The sequence below is a fragment of the Dendrobates tinctorius genome, unplaced genomic scaffold (genome assembly GCF_039654945.1).
Source record: "Dendrobates tinctorius isolate UK_male_01 unplaced genomic scaffold, ASM3965494v1 ptg000065l, whole genome shotgun sequence".
NCBI lineage: Eukaryota > Metazoa > Chordata > Amphibia > Anura > Dendrobatidae > Dendrobates > Dendrobates tinctorius.
In genome coordinates, this window is record NW_027361733.1 from 31,248,137 (window position 1) to 31,270,320 (window position 22,184).

The 22,184-nt window shown below is 40.9% G+C and overlaps 1 protein-coding gene across 20 annotated transcripts in view; it reads left to right on the forward strand.

Annotated features, from left to right (window-relative positions):
• The window catches only part of KCNQ2 (potassium voltage-gated channel subfamily Q member 2), a 123,951-nt gene that overhangs the window by 58,450 nt on the left and 43,317 nt on the right, over window positions 1-22,184 (forward strand). The window contains exon 10 of one of the 20 annotated variants that reach the window (XM_073580895.1): window positions 452-6,507. The exons of 18 other annotated variants lie outside the window; for them this stretch is intronic. In XM_073580895.1, the coding sequence (XP_073436996.1) occupies window positions 452-494 (43 nt within the window). In that variant the 3' untranslated portion in view covers window positions 495-6,507. Of the gene's footprint in view, window positions 1-451; window positions 6,508-22,184 lie in introns of those variants that run through there. One more of the 20 variants, XM_073580894.1, reaches the window with a different exon arrangement.

Consider the following 22,184-nt stretch of genomic DNA (forward strand, 5'->3'; position numbering starts at 1 on the left):
ATTCACTTAAACATTGATTGGGTCATCCTTAAAAATTCTTGACGTGTAGCACCGATCTGGTCAGTTCTCATAGTTCTTGTGCCAAAATAAGATTTTTTTGGGGGGGCAAGAGGGGTCTCCGGACAGTTTTTGGTCGTTTTGGTTTATAGTTGATTTCAAACTCTTGCGTGACGCTAATAAAACACATATGGCCAGTGCGGGTGTATGGGGGGGATCACTTTTTAGTGCTGCCGCAGAAATGAATGGAGAAAACGGCGCATACGCGGCCACCTCCTTACTCCATGAGAATGCTCCAGGGTGCCGTTTTTGAGATGTATATAAATATATCTATTAAATGTCCCAGATGGGTCAGGGGTTCACATATTTATGCCTTTGTGCTAAGCAGTGTTTTGCATGCTGGTTTCACCATTTATTGCAAGGGGACATCTAATGACGGCAGGAATCACCTCAGATTTTCAGGCCAAGATGGAGACGTGCGTGGGACTCCATCGTAACCCATTAAGGGCCATGACGTGAATTACGATGTACCAACAAATACAATAATGAAGAAGATGCGGGGTATAAATATTAATTCATCCTGAAATATTCAGCGAGATCCTTCCCGGATTTGCTTTTGATGTTCTGCGTTCAGGCTCCATCAAACCGAGAATTTTTTTTTGGTGAATTATTTACTCGGTGACATGGGGTCAGTTTTAGCATTTTTTTTTTTTAGTAAGCACGTCCAAGTTTGTGTTCAGCTTCCGAGGCGATCAGTATGCGGTTTCCATGGCTACGGGCTGGTGCGGTTACCATGCCGACGTCTCCCTCTACTCCTGTGACTCATCGCATCCTCGCATTCCATGCATGCGAGGAGAATGGCTCCATGACTCCCTGATGACCGAAGAAAACGCAGTTATGGGGGCCGCTCTCACCCCACTCTATTGTGTCCATAGTTATCTTCTACCTTTTATGCCCCCCTCATTATCATATGTCTATAATAAGGCAAGGCTGTCGAAAATGTGGTCAACATTTAATAAAATAAACCTATACACACAATTTTTCCTTTTTAGCAACTTTTTAAAATTGTATTTATAATGCAGTACTGTGCAAAACTTTTAGGTAGGTGTGGTAAAAAAAATATGCAAAGTAAGAATGCTTTAAAAAATAGAAGGGTTAATAGTTTACTTTTAAGAATCAGAATGCAAATCAAATTAATATTTGGTGTGACCACCTTTTATCTTCAAACCAGTATTAAAGCACTACTTCTTCTAGGTACAGTTGCCACTTGCACACAGGTTTTGAAGGCGCGCAGCAGGAAGTTGTTCCAAATATCTTGGAGAACTAACCACAGATCTTCTGTGGATGTCGCTCGTGCAAATCCTTCTGTCTCCTCATGTAATCCCAGAGAGACTGGATGATGATGGGAGTCAAGAGCACCTGCTGCCATTTTTCAGCAAACCAGTTCTTTGATTCTTATTTAAAGTTGAGTCGCTTGGCCTTGTTTCCATGTGTAAAGTTTGGCTTTTCAGTTGCATTTCTTCAATGAAGACACCTTTTGGTCAAATTTCTCCAAACAGTGGATCGGTGTAACTGGGTCACACTGGCTGCTGCCGGTTCTGAGTTGATGGCACTGCTGGACATCTTCCAATTTAGAAGGAAAGTAAGCAGGTTGTGTCTTCCATCCGCTGTACTGTTTACTTGGTAAACCACTGGGTCTGTGGTTCTCAACATAGCTCATTTTTTGGTGCTTCTTCAAAATAGCTTGAACAGCAAATCTTGAGACACCAGTCTGCTTGGAAATCTTTCCCCGGGATAGACCTTGCTGATGCAGTATAACTACCTTGTGTCTTATTACTGTGCTCAGTTTTGCCATGGTGTATGACCCGTGACAAGAGAGAAAAGCAAAGGGTCCTGGAAAGGAATATATGGCATTACAGAGTCCTGTTGTCAAGGCTGCCTGGGTTTAAGAAAGCACTGTCAGTGAAAGGCTAAGAACTATTAAAAGGGCTATACTATTAACAATTCTATTTTTTAAAGCATTCTTAAATTCTAGCATTTTTCTCACACCTGCCTTAAACTTTTGCACAGTACTTTATGCACTGTGTGTATACCTATATGTTTTTTTTGGTTTATTTTTTTTTGTTTTTGCTGAACTAGCTCCAGCATGGCACCAAAGATGTATATAGTGATCTGCATACAGGGAAGCAAAGTATTTTTCTCCTGTATTTTATTGTATGGACTTGTCACTACGTATGTGCAGAGCAGGTAGCAAGATCTCCAAATCCGCCATGGAGGTATCAGGTGATGTCTAAGCTGCTCTATATTCAGATCGCTTACATGGGCATTAATGCATAGTTGTTTAGCATTTCATTGGACAGTGTCAAAAAAGGTAGAATTTATGAAAACATGCCCCAAAAAGAGTAAGTTGGCTATATTCTGGATAGACTGGGTATGGGTCTTAAAATGACTCCTATTTGGCAGATATTTTAAAACATAGATAAATAATTCTTAATTTATATTACTCACTTACAGGTGCTTCTCATAAAATTAGAATATCATCAAAAAGTTAATTTATTTCAGTTCTTCAATGTAAAAACTGAAACCCCTATATTATATAGAGTCATTACAAAGAAAGTGATCAATTTCAGGTGTTTATTTCTGTTACTGTTGATGATTATTGCATACAGCCAATGAAAACCCAGAAGTCATTATCTCAGTAAATTAGAATACTTTATAACACCAGCTTGAAAAATGATTTTAAAATCTGAAATGTTGGATTACTGAAATGTATGTTCAGTAAATGCACTCAGTACTTGGTCGGAGCTCCTTTTGCATCAGTTACTGCTTCTATGCGACGTGTCTTGGAGGCGATCAGCCTGTGGCATTGCTGGGGTGTTATGGAAGCCCAGGATGCTTTGATAGCAGCCTTCAGCTCATCTGCATTGTTGGGTCTGGTGTCTCATCTTCCTCTTGACAATACCCCATAGACTCTCTATGGGGTTAAGGTCAGGCGAGTTTGCTGGCCAATCAAGCACTGTGATATTGTTGTTTTTACACCAGATATTGGTACTTTTGGCAGTGTGGACAGGTGCCAGGTAGAGATGAGCGACTTTGCTTTTTTTAGGGTCGAGTGGGGTTTCTTGAAAACAGACTTTCTCAAGTGTTGAGTCGAACAAAATCGGCCGACTAAAGGGAAAAGTCGGAGGTCCGACTGAAGCACGAAACCCAATGCAAGTCAATGGGGATGCAAAGTCGGCAGGGAGTGGAGGACAGTAAACACACCTACAGTGCCCATTTCAATGCCAACAACATCAATTCTTATTACTTAAGCTTGTCAACCTTAATTTACTTTATAATAATCGTTACGCATTGAAAACTGGGGGTTATTTGGCTAAAGTTGTGGGGGGGGGGGGTAGGCCTGGCTCCATGTTTTCGTGTGCCCCGTGCCAAAGATTGTCAGTGTGCCCCTTTAACACATACCACAATTCATGAAATATAGGTATAGTACAATGAAAAATACTTCACTTCTTACATGACATGACTGATCTATTTTAAATTCTACAATAGCTCAAAAAACAGACAGTATATTACTCCATACAGAATTATGGCCACCACATGGTGCGCCATACAGAATACTGAGCCCCATATACTTCTCCATACAGAATAATTGGTCCCATATAATGTTACATACAGTATATGATGAGCTTCACATAATGCTACAGTATATTGGTCTCCATGGATGATGCTCCAGTGTGATATGGGCCCAAATAATAATCCATATATAATGGGCCCCATTTCTAATGCTCCAGTGTATAATGGGCCCCATAGATGCTGCTCCAGTGTCTGATCTACCCCATTTAGAATGCTCCAATATATGATGGGCCCCATAGATGCTGCTCCAGTGTCTGATCTGCCCCATTTAGAATGCTCCAATATATGATGGGCCCCATGGATGATGCTCCAGTGTCTTATGGGCCCAAATAATGCTCCATATATAATGAGCCCCATTTCTAATGCTCCAGTGTATAATGGGCCCCGTAAATGCTGCTCCAGTGTCTGATGTCCCCCATTTGGAATGCTCCAGTATATGATGGGCCTCATGGATGATGCTCCAGTGTCTTATGGGCCCAAATAATGCTCCATATATAATCTGTCCCATTTAGAATGCTCCAGTATATAATTGGCCTCATGGATGATGCTCCAGTGTCTTATGGGCCCAAATAATGCTCCATATATAATGGGCCCCATTTCTAATGCTCCAGTGTATAATGGACCCCATAGATGCTGTTCCAGTGTCTGATCTGCCCCATTTAGAATGCTCCAGTATATGATGGGCCCCATGGATGATGCTCCAGTGTCTTATGTGCCCAAATAATGCTCCATAATCCATATATAATCTGCCCCATATAGCATGCTCCAGTATATGATGGGCCCCATGGATGATGCTCCAGTGTCTTATGGGCCCAAATAATGCTTCATATATAATCTGCCCCATTTAGCCCAGGCTTCGTATGTGAAAAGAGCTCCATGGAGTAATCTGAAGTGTGGGCTGCTGCATCTTTAACTTTTGGCGTGGGTGAAGGACCCAAGGAAAGGGGGGTTGCTCCTGACCAGAAGCCTGCACTGACAACTCAGTGCTTGCATTTTTTGAAACTTCAGAAGAGGAGGCGATAGAGCTGGAGGCTGTTTCAGCAATGTAAGCCAAAATCAGTTACTGATGCTCAGGCTTTAAAAGCAGTTTACCTACTCCCAGAAAAGGGAGCCTTACAGGCCTTCCGGAGCCAGACCATGACGCAGGCTCAACACCTCCTGCCTTAGCTGCTATTGTGCTTTTGGCACTACCAGCAGATGCACCACCACCACCATCAGTACCAGCTGGCCCCCCACGCCAACATCCGCGGCCTCTTCCACCATACTTACTAATTTTTGTGAAAATGGACCCAAAATACCAGCAGATATATGTTATTGTATCAGAAGCGTACAGCTCTATACAGTCTAGGGATAATTGTAAATCTCCGTATATATTTCATGAGTCATACACAGACGCTCACAGGCTCAGTATGGATTACACAATAATATAAAAAGTTGAAAAAGGGTACAGTATCACCAAATATCAGGTATATATAGTATAGTTTAAACATTCTGAATCTCCGTATATATTTCAGGAGGCAGACCACAAACGCTCTCAGGCCCAGTATGGATTCGACAAGAATATCGAAATTTGAGAAAGGGTACAGTATCAGCAGATAATAGGTATATATATAAGAAAAGATTCCGGACTTACATAATAATATAGACCGAAAAAAATGAAGAGATCCAGAAAAATGTAATAAAATCACATATTTATTAATAACACTCAAATAAAAATAAAAAATAGATAATAAAGAAAGAAAATGCCAAGTAGGAGGCGCTCAAAACGCCCTAACTTGTATAGTAAATATAAAGCATATATAGGTAATAAAGTCAAATATGCAAAGCATATAAAGAATTATGATAAACTGCAAACATCCTCAAAGAGTAAGACCAATCTGTAAAGTAAAGAAATACAACCACAAAGTAACTAATGAGTGTAAATTCCCATATCAATAAAGGTGTATACAAAATAGATAAGGTACTGAGGAAAACATGACATCTAAGCCTAAGTCCTTATACCCCTGCAAATTATAACAAATAGCCCAGTGAACCAAATGAGGATGAAAGAGCCATAGAGTAATATTACCTAAATGCTGTGGATAAGGATAGCGGTGAGCGCAGCAGCCTCCTCCACCCCAACGCGCGTTTCGCAATAAGCTTCTTCCGGGGGCGTGTCCCAGTGACGGGCGGGCGGTGTTTAAATAGTACCATTATCCAATCACGGAACAGATTACATCAGGCGCTTAGTTCCATAATATCTCTTGCCTGATCAGAGCGGCGCATGCGCTGTCGGACCTCGCCGTATGAACGTCACTTCCGGTGACGCGCTCACTGAGACGTCAGGCAGAAAGCCCAAGGCACACAGTATAGAGCGCTCCCGGAAATGAACGGCTATGACAGAACTGCGCAAGCGTACGATCAGTGCAGAGATGATGACATAGTAAATAATATATAAGTGACAGTGAAAGTGTTCAATAATGATATATTAAATTAATATCGCCGTAATATAAAAGTGCATAAGTGACATATGTTGAATATATCCATAAATGAACAGCGATGACAGAACTGCGCAAGCGCATGGTCAGTGCAAAAATGATGACGCAGTAAATGATATATAAGTGATAGCGAGGGTATTAAATAATGATATATTAGATTAATATATCCACAATATAGAAAGTGAAGAAAGTGCATAAGTGACATATGTTAAATATATCCTTTATTAATTCTGAAATTTACAAAAGTGCATCACTATTGAAAAATATAAAAGAGCAAAGCAAATGCTCAAAGTACCATAAAGTGCTTAAGTGCTTGTGCAAAACTACTCATCAAGGAACAAGCTGAATATCCAAAAAGTGCTCATAAAGAGAAAGACGCAAGACCCATACTTCCTCCCAAAGGGGCATGCTAAATTTAGATCTACAATAATTCTATTCCAGATCTACAACTAGTGGAACAAGTGGTTAAATGACAACAAACCACCCAAGATAAAAACATGTTATAAGTGTGTTACCATTATATAGGCATGTATGAATCTTACATATCCCCAAATACCACAACTACTCCACTGTCATCTAAGCATGCTCAAATATATTAACAATGTAACAAATAGTTGTTCCAAAATGATGGCACAATTAGTATTTTACAAATAGTACATAAAAATACCAAAAATCTAAAACAAAGAATAATCTACATGCTCAAGTCCATATAGAAAAAAATTCTTGAAGATGTATCCGAAGGTTGTGTCACCACTAGTAGTAAAAAGGATCAAGGGACTCATCCATCGATCCCAGGGGTATAACTTGGTCAGAAAGGCACAAGACAGAAATTCCACATGGATATCCTGATGCAATCAATTCATGGAATACTATTTGAACAAGGACTCCAAATCCAACAATATCTAAATAAATAAAAAAACAATATATTAATAAAATGTAAAAACAACAAACCAACCCACCCATAAAAATGCCACTAAGGATAAATAAGTACCAAATCACGACAAAATTTATAGAAAGGATACAAATCCAAAGCTTTCGTTGAGACCAGAGGGACTCAAAGTGCCTAAACGGTAGATCCACTGGCTTTCTTTTTGGGCCAGGATTCTACCAAGGTCACCCCCTCTGATATCAAGGGAAACCAAATCAATCCCCTTAACAACCAATCCATTGGCTTTGCACTGATGATAACGTTTAAAATGCCTCGGTAAGGTCTTTAAACTAGAGTCATCCAATACGTATTTGGCCTTCTCTATGTCCCTCACGTGTTCGCGTACTCTAACTTTAAGCTCACGTGTGGTAAGACCAATATATACCTTACCACACGGACATTGGGCATAATAAATAACTCTATATGAGGAACAATTAATATGTTTCCTGATGTAAAAAGTCCTGGATCCATCTTGGCTAGAGAAGGAATGACTTTTAATCAAATTCAAACACCCCTTACACATACCACATGGAAAAAAGCCTGGTTTACCTGAGTTTTTAAAAGTTTTCTTCCTAGAGTCACTTGATGTATAGTGACTATGCACTAAAATATCCTTCAAGTTTTTAGACCTTTTTGCCACAAAAGTGGGAGCAGATGGAAGGAGCTGTTTCAGAATGGGATCAACAAGAAGCGTATGCCAGTGCTTTCGTACAATATCCGTCAAATTTTTCCATTGGTTGTTGAATGTAGAAATAAAACGTACAGTATTTGAATTTGAAAGTTCCTCCTGTTTGTTAGAAGATCCATACAATAATTGATCTCTATTAACCTTTGAAGCTCTAAGATATCCTCGTTTAATGGATTTTTTACTATATCCCCTCTCCATAAATCTCCTAGAGAGGTCCTTTGCTTGTCTTTCAAATGTATCAGTATCCGAGCATATTCTTTTAATATGAAGGAACTGACCGATAGGTATGCCTTTTATCATCGATCTTGGATGTGAAGATTGTGCCAGCAAAAATGAATTTGTTGCCGTTGATTTGCGGAATACATCCGTATACAAACGCCCATCTGGAGAGGCAGAAATGAGGATGTCTAAAAATTCCAAGGTTCTTCCATATTTAAAAGTAAGTTTCACGTTGATGTCATTATGGTTAAGCCTGTTAATAAGAGCACACAGATCATCATCGGAACCTTCCCATATGAATAGAATATCATCGATGTACTTCATCCAGTTATGGACATGGTCCATACCCTGGATGAGGTCATCTTGAAAAATACTCCGCTCCCATGCCCCCAGAAACAAATTAGCGTAAGCTGGGTCGCATGATGCCCCCATAGCTGTACCCTGTAGTTGTAAAAAAATTTCTCCATTAAATGTAAAGATGTTATGCCTAAGGAGAAATTCAAATAAAATAAGAATTAGGTCAGCAGTGGGGTGATCAATATTACTGGAGCTCAAAAAAAATTTGACAGCCGCTAATCCATCTTGATGCTTAATCGACGTATATAGGGACTCCACATCTGCTGTAACCAAAGTCATATTATTATCCAATTGAATCTGATCAATTCTTTGTAGCGCAGATGTGGTGTCCCTAACAAATGACAGCAATTCAGCAGCCAAAGGTTTCAGAAAAAAATCAACAATATCTGAGATTATTTCACACAGGCTGGAATTACCTGCCACAATGGGTCGTCCTGGTGGGTCCAATGTATCTTTGTGCAATTTAGGGATAAGATAAAAAGTGGCTAATCTGGGATGAAAATTTCGTATGTTATCCAATAACTTCTTAGAGATAATGCCCTGAGAAAAAGCATCCTCAAGGATGCTGACCAATTCGGCCTTAAATGAAGACATCGGATTGTACGTTAATTTACGATAACATCTAATATCATTAAGCAACCGATTAGCTTGTTTTTCATATAGATGGGTGGGCCAGATAACAAGATTGCCTCCTTTATCTGCCGCTTTAAAAACGACATCTTACCATGTTCTAAGCTCCTCTAGAGCTAATTTCTCTTTCCTAGTCAGATTAGATTTACCATACTTAGATTTGCACAGCACTTCAATATCATTAGTCACTAATTGTGTAAATATATCAATAGCTGGACAAATCCCCAAGGCCGGAAATTTTTTAGATTTGTCAAATAAATGGCTAGGTATCAAACTTACTTGTTTATTGGAATTTTCTTCTTCAAGGGATGTCAAGATATCCAAAGCTTCAATTTCCTCTTTGGTATTGAAAATATCATTGCCTGAATTTTTGAAATGTAATTTCTTCAATATCAGTTTTCTTGAAAATAAATGTGTATCCTTTACCGCTGTAAATGAATCAATATTTGTAGAGGGTGAGAACGTTAACCCCTTCTCTAATACATTCAATTGGATTGGAGATAAGACATGATGAGATAAATTAACTACCTTAAAATGATCTTTCCCTTTGCGTCCACGTTGAGGTTTATTAAACATATCTGGGAATTTCCTTTTCTGATTGGTACTTCTGAGTGAAAAATCTCTTCTGTATTCACCATCACTCTGTGAGACATTACTCTCAGAACCAGAAGCAGATGTCTCAGAAGGTTCTCGTGATCTATGTGCCTGGGGCATACGTTTTTTCTGTTGCCATTTAAAAATATTACCGGTTTCAAAATCACTAGAATCACGATGAAATTTCTTTAATTTATTGAGGCTCACCTCTTCATCCCATTTAGCAGAGTTTTCCTCAAGCTCCTTTAACCATTTATCAAAATTCTCCTTAGAGATATCTTTTAGCAAACTTTTTTGAATAGTTTCTAATTCTTCATCAATTTCCTGCAGGGAAACTGTATTTTTATCCAACAAAATTTGAATGAACTGCAGAGAACAAGTGGTAGCCGCTGTAATCCATCTTTTAATAAATTCATCACTTTCCAATTCATATATGGGGTTTAGATTAATTCTCAAACCTCTGGGAATTATTTTAGTAGTTAGATAATTCTCCAGTGAACTTCTATTCCACCATAATTTTGTTTTACGGTACAAAATTTTTCTATATCGGTACATTAATTTTTTATGGTCCATAGTGGCATCAGACGAAACACTCTGGGCATTCACTTTAAACATATTAGATGCTTTAGTACGCCAAAACGTTTCTTTGGCTTTTAAATCCATGGTAAACGGACTAATCTGTTATAAAACAGAAAACAAGATAATTACACTAGAGTAGTCCTATAAATGAGAATCTGGCACTTCCTGAAGACATGTATAAGAAAAGATTCCGGACTTACATAATAATATAGGCCGAAAAAAATGAAGAGATCCAGAAAAATGTAATGAAATCACATATTTATTAATAACACTCAAATAAAAATAAAAAATAGATAATAAAGAAAGAAAATTCCCAGTAGGAGGCGCTCAAGACGCCCTAACTTGTATAGTAAATATAAAGCATATATAGGTAATAAAGTCAAATATGCAAAGCATATAAAAAATTATGATAAACTACAAACATCCTCAAAGAGTAAGACCAATCTGTAAAGTAAATAAATACAACCACAAAGTAACTAATGAGTGTAAATTCCCATATCAATAAAGGTGTATACAAAATAGATAAGGTACCGAGGAAAACATGACATCTAAGCCTAAGTCCTTATACCCCTGCAAATTATAACAAATAGCCCAGTGAACCAAATGAGGATGAAAGAGCCTTATTTTATTGGAATTTCTCCTTAGGCATAACATCTTTACATTTAATGGAGAGATTTTTTTACAACTACAGGGTACAGCTATGGGGGCATCATGCGACCCAGCTTACGCTAATTTGTTTCTGGGGGCATGGGAGCGGAGTATTTTTCAAGATGACCTCATCCAGGGTATGGACCATGTCCATAACTGGATGAGGTACATCGATGATATTCTATTCATATGGGAAGGTTCCGATGATGATCTGTGTGCTCTTATTAACAGGCTTAACCATAATGACATCAACGTGAAACTTACTTTTAAATATGGAAGAACCTTGGAATTTTTAGACATCCTCATTTCTGCCTCTCCAGATGGGCGTTTGTATACGGATGTATTCCGCAAATCAACGGCAACAAATTCATTTTTGCTGGCACAATCTTCACATCCAAGATCGATGATAAAAGGCATACCTATCGGTCAGTTCCTTCGTATTAAAAGAATATGCTCGGATACTGATACATTTGAAAGACAAGCAGAGGACCTCTCTAGGAGATTTATGGAGAGGGGATATAGTAAAAAATCCTTAAACGAGGATATCTTAGAGCTTCAAAGGTTAATAGAGATCAATTATTGTATGGATCTTCTAACAAACAGGAGGAACTTTCAGATTCAAATACTGTACGTTTTATTTCTACATTCAACAACCAATGGAAAAATTTGACGGATATTGTACGAAAGCACTGGCATACGCTTCTTGTTGATCCCATTCTGAAACAGCTCCTTCCATCTGCTCCCACTTTTGTGGCAAAAAGGTCTAAAAACTTGAAGGATATTTTAGTGCATAGTCACTATACATCAAGTGACTCTAGGAAGAAAACTTTTAAAAACTCAGGTAAACCAGGCTTTTTTCCATGTGGTATGTGTAAGGGGTGTTTGAATTTGATTAAAAGTCATTCCTTCTCTAGCCAAGATGGATCCAGGACTTTTTACATCAGGAAACATATTAATTGTTCCTCATATAGAGTTATTTATTATGCCCAATGTCCGTGTGGTAAGGTATATATTGGTCTTACCACACGTGAGCTTAAAGTTAGAGTACGCGAACACATGAGGGACATAGAGAAGGCCAAATATGTATTGGATGACTCTAGTTTAAAGACCTTACCGAGGCATTTTAAACGTTATCATCAGTGCAGAGCCAATGGATTGGTTGTTAAGGGGATTGATTTGGTTTCCCTTGATATCAGAGGGGGTGACCTTGGTAGAATCCTGGCCCAAAAAGAAAGCCAGTGGATCTACCGTTTAGGCACTTTGAGTCCCTCTGGTCTCAACGAAAGCTTTGGATTTGTATCCTTTCTATAAATTTTGTCGTGATTTGGTACTTATTTATCCTTAGTGGCATTTTTATGGGTGGGTTGGTTTGTTGTTTTTACATTTTATTAATATATTGTTTTTTTATTTATTTAGATATTGTTGGTTTTGGAGTCCTTGTTCAAATAGTTTTCCATGAATTGATTGCATCAGGATATCCATGTGGAATTTCTGTCTTGTGCCTTTCTGACCAAGTTATACCCCTGGGATCGATGGATGAGTCCCTTGATCCTTTTTACTACTAGTGGTGACACAACCTTCGGATACATCTTCAAGAATTTTTTTCTATATGGACTTGAGCATGTAGATTATTCTTTGTTTTAGATTTTTGGTATTTTTATGTACTATTTGTAAAATACTAATTGTGCCATCATTTTGGAACAACTATTTGTTACATTGTTAATATATTTGAGCATGCTTAGATGACAGTGGAGTAGTTGTGGTATTTGGGGATATGTAAGATTCATACATGCCTATATAATGGTAACACACTTATAACATGTTTTTATCTTGGGTGGTTTGTTGTCATTTAACCACTTGTTCCATTAGTTGTAGATCTGGAATAGAATTATTGTAGATCTAAATTTAGCATGCCCCTTTGGGAGGAAGTATGGGTCTTGCGTCTTTCTCTTTATGAGCACTTTTTGGATATTCAGCTTGTTCCTTGATGAGTAGTTTTGCACAAGCACTTAAGCACTTTATGGTACTTTGAGCATTTGCTTTGCTCTTTTATATTTTTCAATAGTGATGCACTTTTGTAAATTTCATAATTAATAAAGGATATATTTAACATATGTCACTTATGCACTTTCTTCACTTTCTATATTGTGGATATATTAATCTAATATATCATTATTTAATACCCTCACTATCACTTATATATCATTTACTGCATCATCATTTTTGCACTGACCATGCGCTTGCGCAGTTCTGTCATCGCTGTTCATTTATGGATATATTCAACATATGTCACTTATGCACTTTTATATTACGGCGATATTAATTTAATATATCATTATTGAACACTTTCACTGTCACTTATATATTATTTACTATGTCATCATCTCTGCACTGATCGTGCGCTTGCGCAGTTCTGTCATAGCCGTTCATTTCCGGGAGCGCTCTATACTGTGTGCCTTGGGCTTTCTGCCTGAGGTCTCAGTGAGCGCGTCACCGGAAGTGACGTTCATACGGCGAGGTCCGACAGCGCATGCGCCGCTCTGATCAGGCAAGAGATATTATGGAACTAAGCGCCTGATGTAATCTGTTCCGTGATTGGATAATGGTACTATTTAAACACCGCCCGCCCGTCACTGGGACACGCCCCCGGAAGAAGCTTATTGCGAAACGCGCGTTGGGGTGGAGGAGGCTGCTGCGCTCACCGCTATCCTTATCCACAGCATTTAGGTAATATTACTCTATGGCTCTTTCATCCTCATTTGGTTCACTGGGCTATTTGTTATAATTTGCAGGGGTATAAGGACTTAGGCTTAGATGTCATGTTTTCCTCGGTACCTTATCTATTTTGTATACACCTTTATTGATATGGGAATTTACACTCATTAGTTACTTTGTGGTTGTATTTATTTACTTTACAGATTGGTCTTACTCTTTGAGGATGTTTGTAGTTTATCATAATTCTTTATATGCTTTGCATATTTGACTTTATTACCTATATATGCTTTATATTTACTATACAAGTTAGGGCGTTTTGAGCGCCTCCTACTGGGCATTTTCTTTATTATCTATTTTTTATTTTTATTTGAGTGTTATTAATAAATATGTGATTTTATTACATTTTTCTGGATCTCTTCATTTTTTTCGGCCTATATTATTATGTAAGTCCGGAATCTTTTCTTATACATGTCTTCAGGAAGTGCCAGATTCTCATTTATAGGACTACTCTAGTGTAATTAATAGGTATATATAGTATAGTTTAAACATTCTAAATCTCAGTATATATTTGAGGAGGCAGACACAGATGCTCTCTGGCCCAGTATGGATTACACCACAATATAAAAAGCAGTAAAAGGGTAATGGATCAGAAGCGTACAGCTGTATACAGTATAGGGGGCATTGTACATCTCTGTATATATTTCCATAGTCAGAAACAGACTCTCACTGGCTCAGTATGGATTATACCAGAATATAAAAAGCAGTAAATGGGTAATGTATCACAAGCGTACAGCTGTATACAGTGTTGGTGTAATCTTAAATCTCCAAATATATTTCCGGAGTAACAGACAGACGTTCACAGGCTCATTATGGATTACACCATAGTCTAAATAGCAAAAAAGGGTACTGTATCAGAAGTGTACAGCTGTATACAGTGTTGGACAAATTTTAAATCTCTGTATATATTTCCGGAGTCACCCTCAGACGCTCACTCAGTCTGGATTTGACAATAATACAAAATGTTGAAAAAAAGGTACTGGATAACAAGATAGTAAGTATATAGATTAAGTATATATATATATATTATAGGGTACAATTTAAATCTTCGTATAGATATTCCCGTATTCACCCTCAGACGCTCACTCAGTATGGATTTGACCGTAATACTAAATGTCAAACATAGGTACTGTATAACAAGATAGAAGCTGTATATTCTATAGGGTAAAATTTTCATCTCCGTATATATAGAAGGAGTAAACCACACACGCTCACTCAGTATGGATTATACCGTAATACCGTCTTTCCCCGAATATAAGACACCCCCGAATGTAAGACGTACTAGGGGAATAATGGGGGATGCCTAATGTAAGACATCCCCCGTTTATAAGACATAGCGGATCAGCGGTGCCCCGAAAGTAAGACGTTGTGCGGTACCGGTATAATGCATTAGGTTTAACATACCGGTACCGGTGCCTGTGTCCCCCTGTGTCCCCCGGGCAGAAGTCAGGGCCTCTCTGATTGGCCCAGCGGCTTCTGTGAGCCTGCCCGCCGGCCGCCCTGACGTCACCGCTCATTAGGTAGGCAGTGTCCCCCTGTGTCTCCCCGCCCGGCCAGAAGTCGGCCTCGCTGATTGGCCCAGCGGCTTCTGTGAGCCCGCCCGCCGGCCGCCGCCCTGACGTCACCGCTCATTGGCCAGTGTCCCCCTGCACGAGGAAGAAGAAGCCTGCCCTGCCCTGTCCCGCACCGCAGAGGAATCGCCATCCGGTAAGCAATGGCTGTGGGATACTGTACCATACCGTAATGGCAGGCTGTGGGATACTGTACAATGGCAGGCTGTGGGATACTGAACACCACACTGTTCAGCTTGTTAATAAATGTTATTTTTTGGTTAAAACAAAAATCGTCTTTTTTTTTTCTAATATAAGACATACCCCGAAAGTAAGACATAGTGGGACTTTTGGGGGTCAAAAGAATGTAAGACACTGTCGTATATTCGGGGAAACACGGTAAAAAATTTAGAACAAAGGTACTGTATCAGCAGATACCAGGTGTATCCAGTCTAGGGGTAATTGTAAATTTCCGTCTATATTTCCGGAGTCAGGCACAGACACTCACAGGCTCAGTATGGATTACACCAGAATATAAAAAGTAGAAAAAGGGAAATGTATTCGAAGCGTACACCAGTATACAGTGTTGGGGTACTTTTAAATCTTCGTATATATTTCAGTCTCAGTAAGCCAGTCCAGTCTCTCTGCTACTGGAAGCTAGATGGATACAAGTACAGACGGAAAGTCGAGTGTTTGCATAAATTTGGGAATTACTAATCACGGGAAAACCTCCCAGTAGATTTCGCAGAGGCGATGCTGACCCTCAATTACTTTGTCTGTGGAGACAGCGAAACTGGTTATTTGTAGCGTGGATCCCATCACCGTTACTCGTCTCCATCAAATTGTGATCACAGGGAGAGATGTAGACATGGTCCTCACTGCCTATCATGATGTGTCTGGTCACTTTGGAGTGCAAAAGACAGAAGCCACAGGCCGTAGGCGATTCTATTGGATTGGCATGAGAGGAGACATTGAAAAATGGTGGCAGGAATGTCACACGTCTGTGACTAGGAAAACTGTGAAAGATGATCATAAAGCACCACTGCATCCGATTGTGAGTTGACGTCCATTACAAATGGTAGCCATTGATGATCTGAAGGTAGAGGCCAGCAGGACAGACCATTGCTACATCTTAACCATCATCGATCAGTTCACCAAATTTGTAGTGGCCGTCCCTGTGAAGGATTTAACTGCCCAGACTACACAGCGGTGGAGCAGGGAGAGGTAAGTATTGCAACTTGCAAGTGCTGTGGCCATGAGCAAGCTGGGGGGGCACACTCATAGGCGACGGTACTGGCACAGGGCCCCTCATAGTACGCCGGTGTGTCTGACGGCGAGTGGGCCCCCCCACCGTCAGAGACACTGTATTGTACTTTGAGGGGCCCTGTGCCAGTGCCGTCGGCCAAGAGTGGGCCCACCCACCTGTTCAGAGCAACGGCACTTGCCCGGGTGCGCCAGGTGGTGACCCCAGCCCTTGGGGGGGGGGCAACCCGGTTAGGGAGGTTTAAAAAATGGCATATGTTGATGTGTAGGCTGTACATTCAGCAGCTGCAAATGGAGGAATTGGACAAGTCAGAGGAAGAGGAAGACAAAAGCGAGCCAATTTTCTGGCAACCTATGTGTCATCAGGGGAAGGTGGGACAAAATCCTTTGAAACCAATGCATGGTTCACTTTAATGAAGGTTAGATCATCAACATTTTGGGTTGACAGACGGGTCTTTTTTTCTGTCAGGATTGATCCAGCAGCACTGAAGACTCTTTCAGATAGCACACTAGCAGCAGAGCAAGCGAGCTCCTGTAAGGCATATTGTGCCAATTCAGGCCAGGTGTCCAGTTTACAGGCCCAATAGTCAAAGGGGAATGACCTGTGAGGGAGAACATCAATATGGGAGGAGAAGTAGTTTGTAACCATAGTTGACAACTTCTGTCTCCTGTCACTTGCAATCGATGCAGTATTACCAGTCATGTGAGCGGTACTTGAGAAATCAGTCCACAACATGGTCATGAAACCCCTGTCTCCAACGCCACTTCGGCTGTATGCACCACAAACACCTCTTCCATTTTGCCCACTATGGCTCGTGGGAGAACCAGCACCGCTGCTGTGTGCTGGGAATGCCTCAAACAAATGGTTTACCAGAGTTGCTTGTGTGTTAGCCAATATTATCTCTAGATTCTCCTGTGGCATGATGTTGTGTAGTTTGCCTTTATAGCGTGGATCGAGGATGCTGGCCAACCAGTAGTCGTCATCCTTCATCATCTTGGCAATGCAGGGGTCCCTTTTTAGGATCCGCAAGGCATAATCACACATGTGGGCCAATGTTCCAGGTGTCAATGATGCACTGGCAGTGGTGGGTGGAGGAGCACTTTGTGGCAAATCCACATCCCTCCTGTCACGCACAAACCCTGTACCTGACCTTGCCACGCCAACATTTTCTCTTGTCCCCTGGAAGTATTCTCCTCCCCAAAATAATCATCCCCCTCATCCTCCTCCTCTTCCTCTTCTTCCTCCACCTCGTCCAGGACAGTTCCCTGACCAGACAATGGCTGTGTGTCATCAAGGCTTCCCACCTACTCCTCCTGTTCCTCCTCCGCTGCAGACACCTGATCCTTAATGTGCGTCAAACTTTGCATGAGCAGACGCATAAGTGGGATGCTCATGCTTATGATGGCGTCGTCTGCGCTTACCAGCTGTGTGCATTCCTCAAAACACTGAAGGACTTCACAGAGGTCTTTCAGCTTTGACCACTGCATACCCGACAACTCCATGTCTTCCCTCAAACTGCCTGCCCGTGTATCCTCCCACAACTGAATTACAGCCTGCCTCTGTTCGCACAGCCTCTCAATCATGTGCATGGTGGAGTTCCACCTTGTTGCAACATCTATGATTAGGCGGTGCTTGGGGACGTGGAGCAATCGCTGCAGCTTCTGCATACGACTGGAGTGTACGGGAGTGCGACGGATGTGCGAGCACGGTCTTCGCACCTTATGGAGCAGGGCTGTTAACTCCAGATAATTATTTAGGAAGCACTGCACCACCAGGTTCAAAGTGTGAGCCAGGCAAGGTATGTGTGTGAGTTTTGCAAGGGCTATGGCTGCCACAAAATTCCGGCCGTTATCACTGACTACCTTGTCTGGATCAAGATGTAGACTGCTCAGCCATGACTCAGTTTGTTGCTGCAAGTAGTCGGCCAGTACCTCCGCGGCGTGTTTGTTGTCGCCCAATGACATCATCTTTAAAACAGCCTGCTGCCGCTTACCACTAGCTGTTCGATAGTGGAAGTGCATTGAGCAGCAGGGTGGTGTGGTGGTAAAAGGGAAAAAAAAATCTTTTAAATCTTCTGCCTGAGCGAGTGTGAGCGAGCTGAGTGTGACCTGAGCATAAGTGCGAACTGTGGTAAGTGTGTGACTTGTGATTCAGTGACTTTGGATTCACAGAGTTTCCAAGGGAGGTATTACTGAATTGCTGTTATATTTTATTAATACTTTTTATTTATTTTTGCTTATCTTTTTGTCTGGTGCAATCCCCATTACGATGTGCTCCACTATTGCCAATGCCATCCAGTGCACGTCTTGCCGCATGTATGAAATCCTTGAACAGCCGGTCGAGGGTGCATACTGCTGTGCGAGATGTGAGCACGTTGTGCATTTGGAAGCCCAGATACTGGATCTAAATGTGCAGCTGGCAACACTGAGATCCATAGACAATATGGAAAGGAGTCTTCTGCTCACTGAGCAGACGCTCAATCGGATAGATGAGGGGGGGATGCTAGGCTGGAGCTGCAGGACAATGAAGCAGCTAGCTGGGTGACAGTTAGAAGGCGGGGTAGAGGGAAGAGCACCAGGGAGGCTAGTACTGATCTGGCACACCCCAATAAGTTTGCTAAGTTGGCAGATGAGAGGAGTGTTAGTGCAGGAGTAGCACTGCTGCAGCAAGGCATGTCCTCTGAAAGCCGGAGGAGTGTCTGCTCCAGTAAGGGGGAAATAGGAGAGCAGGGCAGGCCAGACAGGTTCTGGTAGTGGGAGACTCAATTATTAGGGGAACAGATAGGGCAATCTGTCACAAAGACAGGGATCGTCGAACGGTGTGCTGCCTACCTGGCGCTCGAGTCCGACACATCGGACTGATCGGGTTGACAGATTACTGGGAGGGGCTGGTGAGGATCCAGCGGTCATGGTGCACATTGGCACAAATGACAAAGTTAGAGGTAGGTGGAAGGTCCTTAAAGATGATTTCAGGGAATTAGGCTGTAAGCTTAAAGCAAGGACCTCCAAGGTGGTGTTTTCGGAAATACTTCCTGTACCACGTGCCACGCTAGAGAGGCAACGGGAGATTAGGGAGGTTAATAAGCGGCTCAGGAATTGGTGTAGGAAGGAGGGGTTTGGGTTCCTGCAGAACTGGGCCGACTTCTCAGTTGGCTACAGGTTCTACGCTAGGGACGGGCTGCACCTCAATGGGGAGGGTGCAACTGTGCTGGGGGAGAAAATGGCTAGAAGGTTGGAGGACTGTTTAAACTAGGGATGGGGGGAGGGTATTCCTTTTATAGGAGGGGAAGACAGTGCAGATAGAGACCTGGGCACAAATAATGAAATTGTGGGTGGGGGTGGCATGGGGGGTGGGGTTAGAACAGTTACTAATTTAAGAAAGAATAGAGGTACAGAGAGATACATAAAGTGCATGTATACTAATGCCAGAAGCCTCGCCAACAAAATGGAGGAATTGGAGTTAATGTGTTGGAACATAATTATGACATGGTGGGCATATCTGAGACATGGCTGGACGAGAGCCATGACTGGGAGGTTAATTTACAGGGCTATAGTCTGTTCAGAAATGACCGTACAAATAAGCGAGGGGGAGGCGTGTGTTTGTATGTAAAATCATTCTTAAAACCCATATATGAATCTAATGAAAATGTAGAGTCCCTGTGGGTAGAGATAAGGGGAGGGGGGAAAAATAATAAATTACTGATAGGGGTTTGTTATAAGTCTCCAAAAATAATGGAACCAACAGAGAATATCCTCATAAAGCAAATAGATGAAGCTGCGGCTCAAGGAGAAGTCATTATTATGGGGGACTTTAACTACCCTGAAATACATTGGGGAACCGAAACCTGCAGTTCCAGCAAAGGTAATAGGTTTTTGACAACTATGAGAGACAATTACCTTTCACAACTGGTTCAGGACCCAACAAGAGGGAGGCACTGCTAGACCTAATATTAAGCAACAGGCCAGACCGCATATCAAATGTAAGGGTTGGGGGTCACTTGGGTAATAGTGATCACAAATTAATAAGTTTTCATGTATCCTTTAATAAGATGTGTAGTAGAGGGGTTACAAGGACATTAAACTTCAGGAAAGCAAATTTCCAATGGATGAGAGATGATCTTGGTGCAATTAACTGGGACGACATCATGAGACATAAAAATACACAAAGAAAATGGGAGACGTTTATTAGCATCCTGAATAGGACCTGTGCACAATATATACCATATGGGAATAAACATGCGAGAAAATAGGAGGAAATAGAGCTGTAAGGGGTTCAATAAGAGATAAAAATAAAGCATTTAGAGAATTAAAGCAAGTAGGTAGTGATGAGGCATTAAATAAATACAGAAGATTAAATAAATTCTGTAAAAAGCAAATCAAGACAGCAAAGATTGAGACAGAGAGACTCATTGCCAGAGAAAGTAAAAATAATCCCAAAATATTCTTTAACTAAATAAATAGTAAGAAGCTAAAAAATGATAGTGTTGGTCCCCTTAAAAATAGTCTGGGCGAAATGGTGGATGAGGATGAGGAAAAAGCCAATATGCTAAATGACTTTTTTTCAACAGTATTTACACAAGAAAATCCCATGACGGATAACATGATCAGGGATAAATATTCTCCATTAAATGTCACCTGCTTAACCCAGCAGGAAGTACGGCGGCGTCTAAAAATCACTAAAATTGACAAATCCCCGGGCCCGGATGGGATACACCCCCAAGTACTGCAGGAATTAAGCACAGTCATAGATAGACCATTGTTTTTAATCTTTAACGATTCCTTAATAACAGGCTCTGTACCACAGGACTGGCGTATAGCAAATATGGTGCCAATATTCAAAAAGGGGACAAAAATTGAACTTGGAAATTATAGGCCAGTAAGTTTAACCTCAACTGTGGGTAAAATCATGGAGTGTTTTCTAAGAGATACTATACTGAAGTATCTGGAGAAGAATAACCTCATGACCCAATATCAACATGGGATTACAAGGGACCGTTCCTGTCAGACTAATCTGATAAGCTTTTATGAAGAGGTAAGTTCAGAACTGGACCAAGGGAATGCAGTGGACGTGGTGTACATGGACTTTTCAAAAGCTTTTGATACGGTGCCACACAAAAGGTTGATACATAAAATGAGAACAATGGGGATAGGGGAAAATATGTGTAGGTGGGTTAAGAGCTGGCTCAGGGATAGGAAACAAAGGGTGGTTATTAATGGAGCACACTGGGTCACGGTTAGCAGTGGGGTACCACAGGGGTCAGTTTTGGGCCCGCTTCTTTTTAACATATTTATTAATGACCTTGTAGGGGGCATAGAGAGTAGAATTTCAATATTTGCAGATGACACTAAACTCTGCAGGGTAATCAATACAGAGGAGGACAATTTTATTTTACAGGAGGATTTATGTAAACTAGAAGCTTGGACTGATAAATGGCAAATGAACTTTAATGAGGATAAATGTAAGGTCATGCACTTGGGTAGAACGAATAAGATGTATAATTATGTGCTTAATTGTAAAACACTGGGCAAAACTGTCACTGAAAAAGACCTGGGTGTATGGGTGGACGACAAACTCACATTTAGTGGCTAGTGTCAAGCAGCTGCTGCAAAGGCAAATAAAATAATGGGATGCATTAAAAGAGGCATAGATGCTCATGAGGAGAACATAAGTTTACCTCTATATAAGTCACTAGTGCGACCACACTTAGAATACTCTGTACAGTTCTGGTCTCCGGTGTCTAAGAAAGACATAGCTGAACTGGAGCGGGTGCAGAGAAGAGCGACCAAGGTTATTAGGGAACTAGGGGGTCTACAATACCAAGACAGGTTATTACACTTGGGGTTATTTA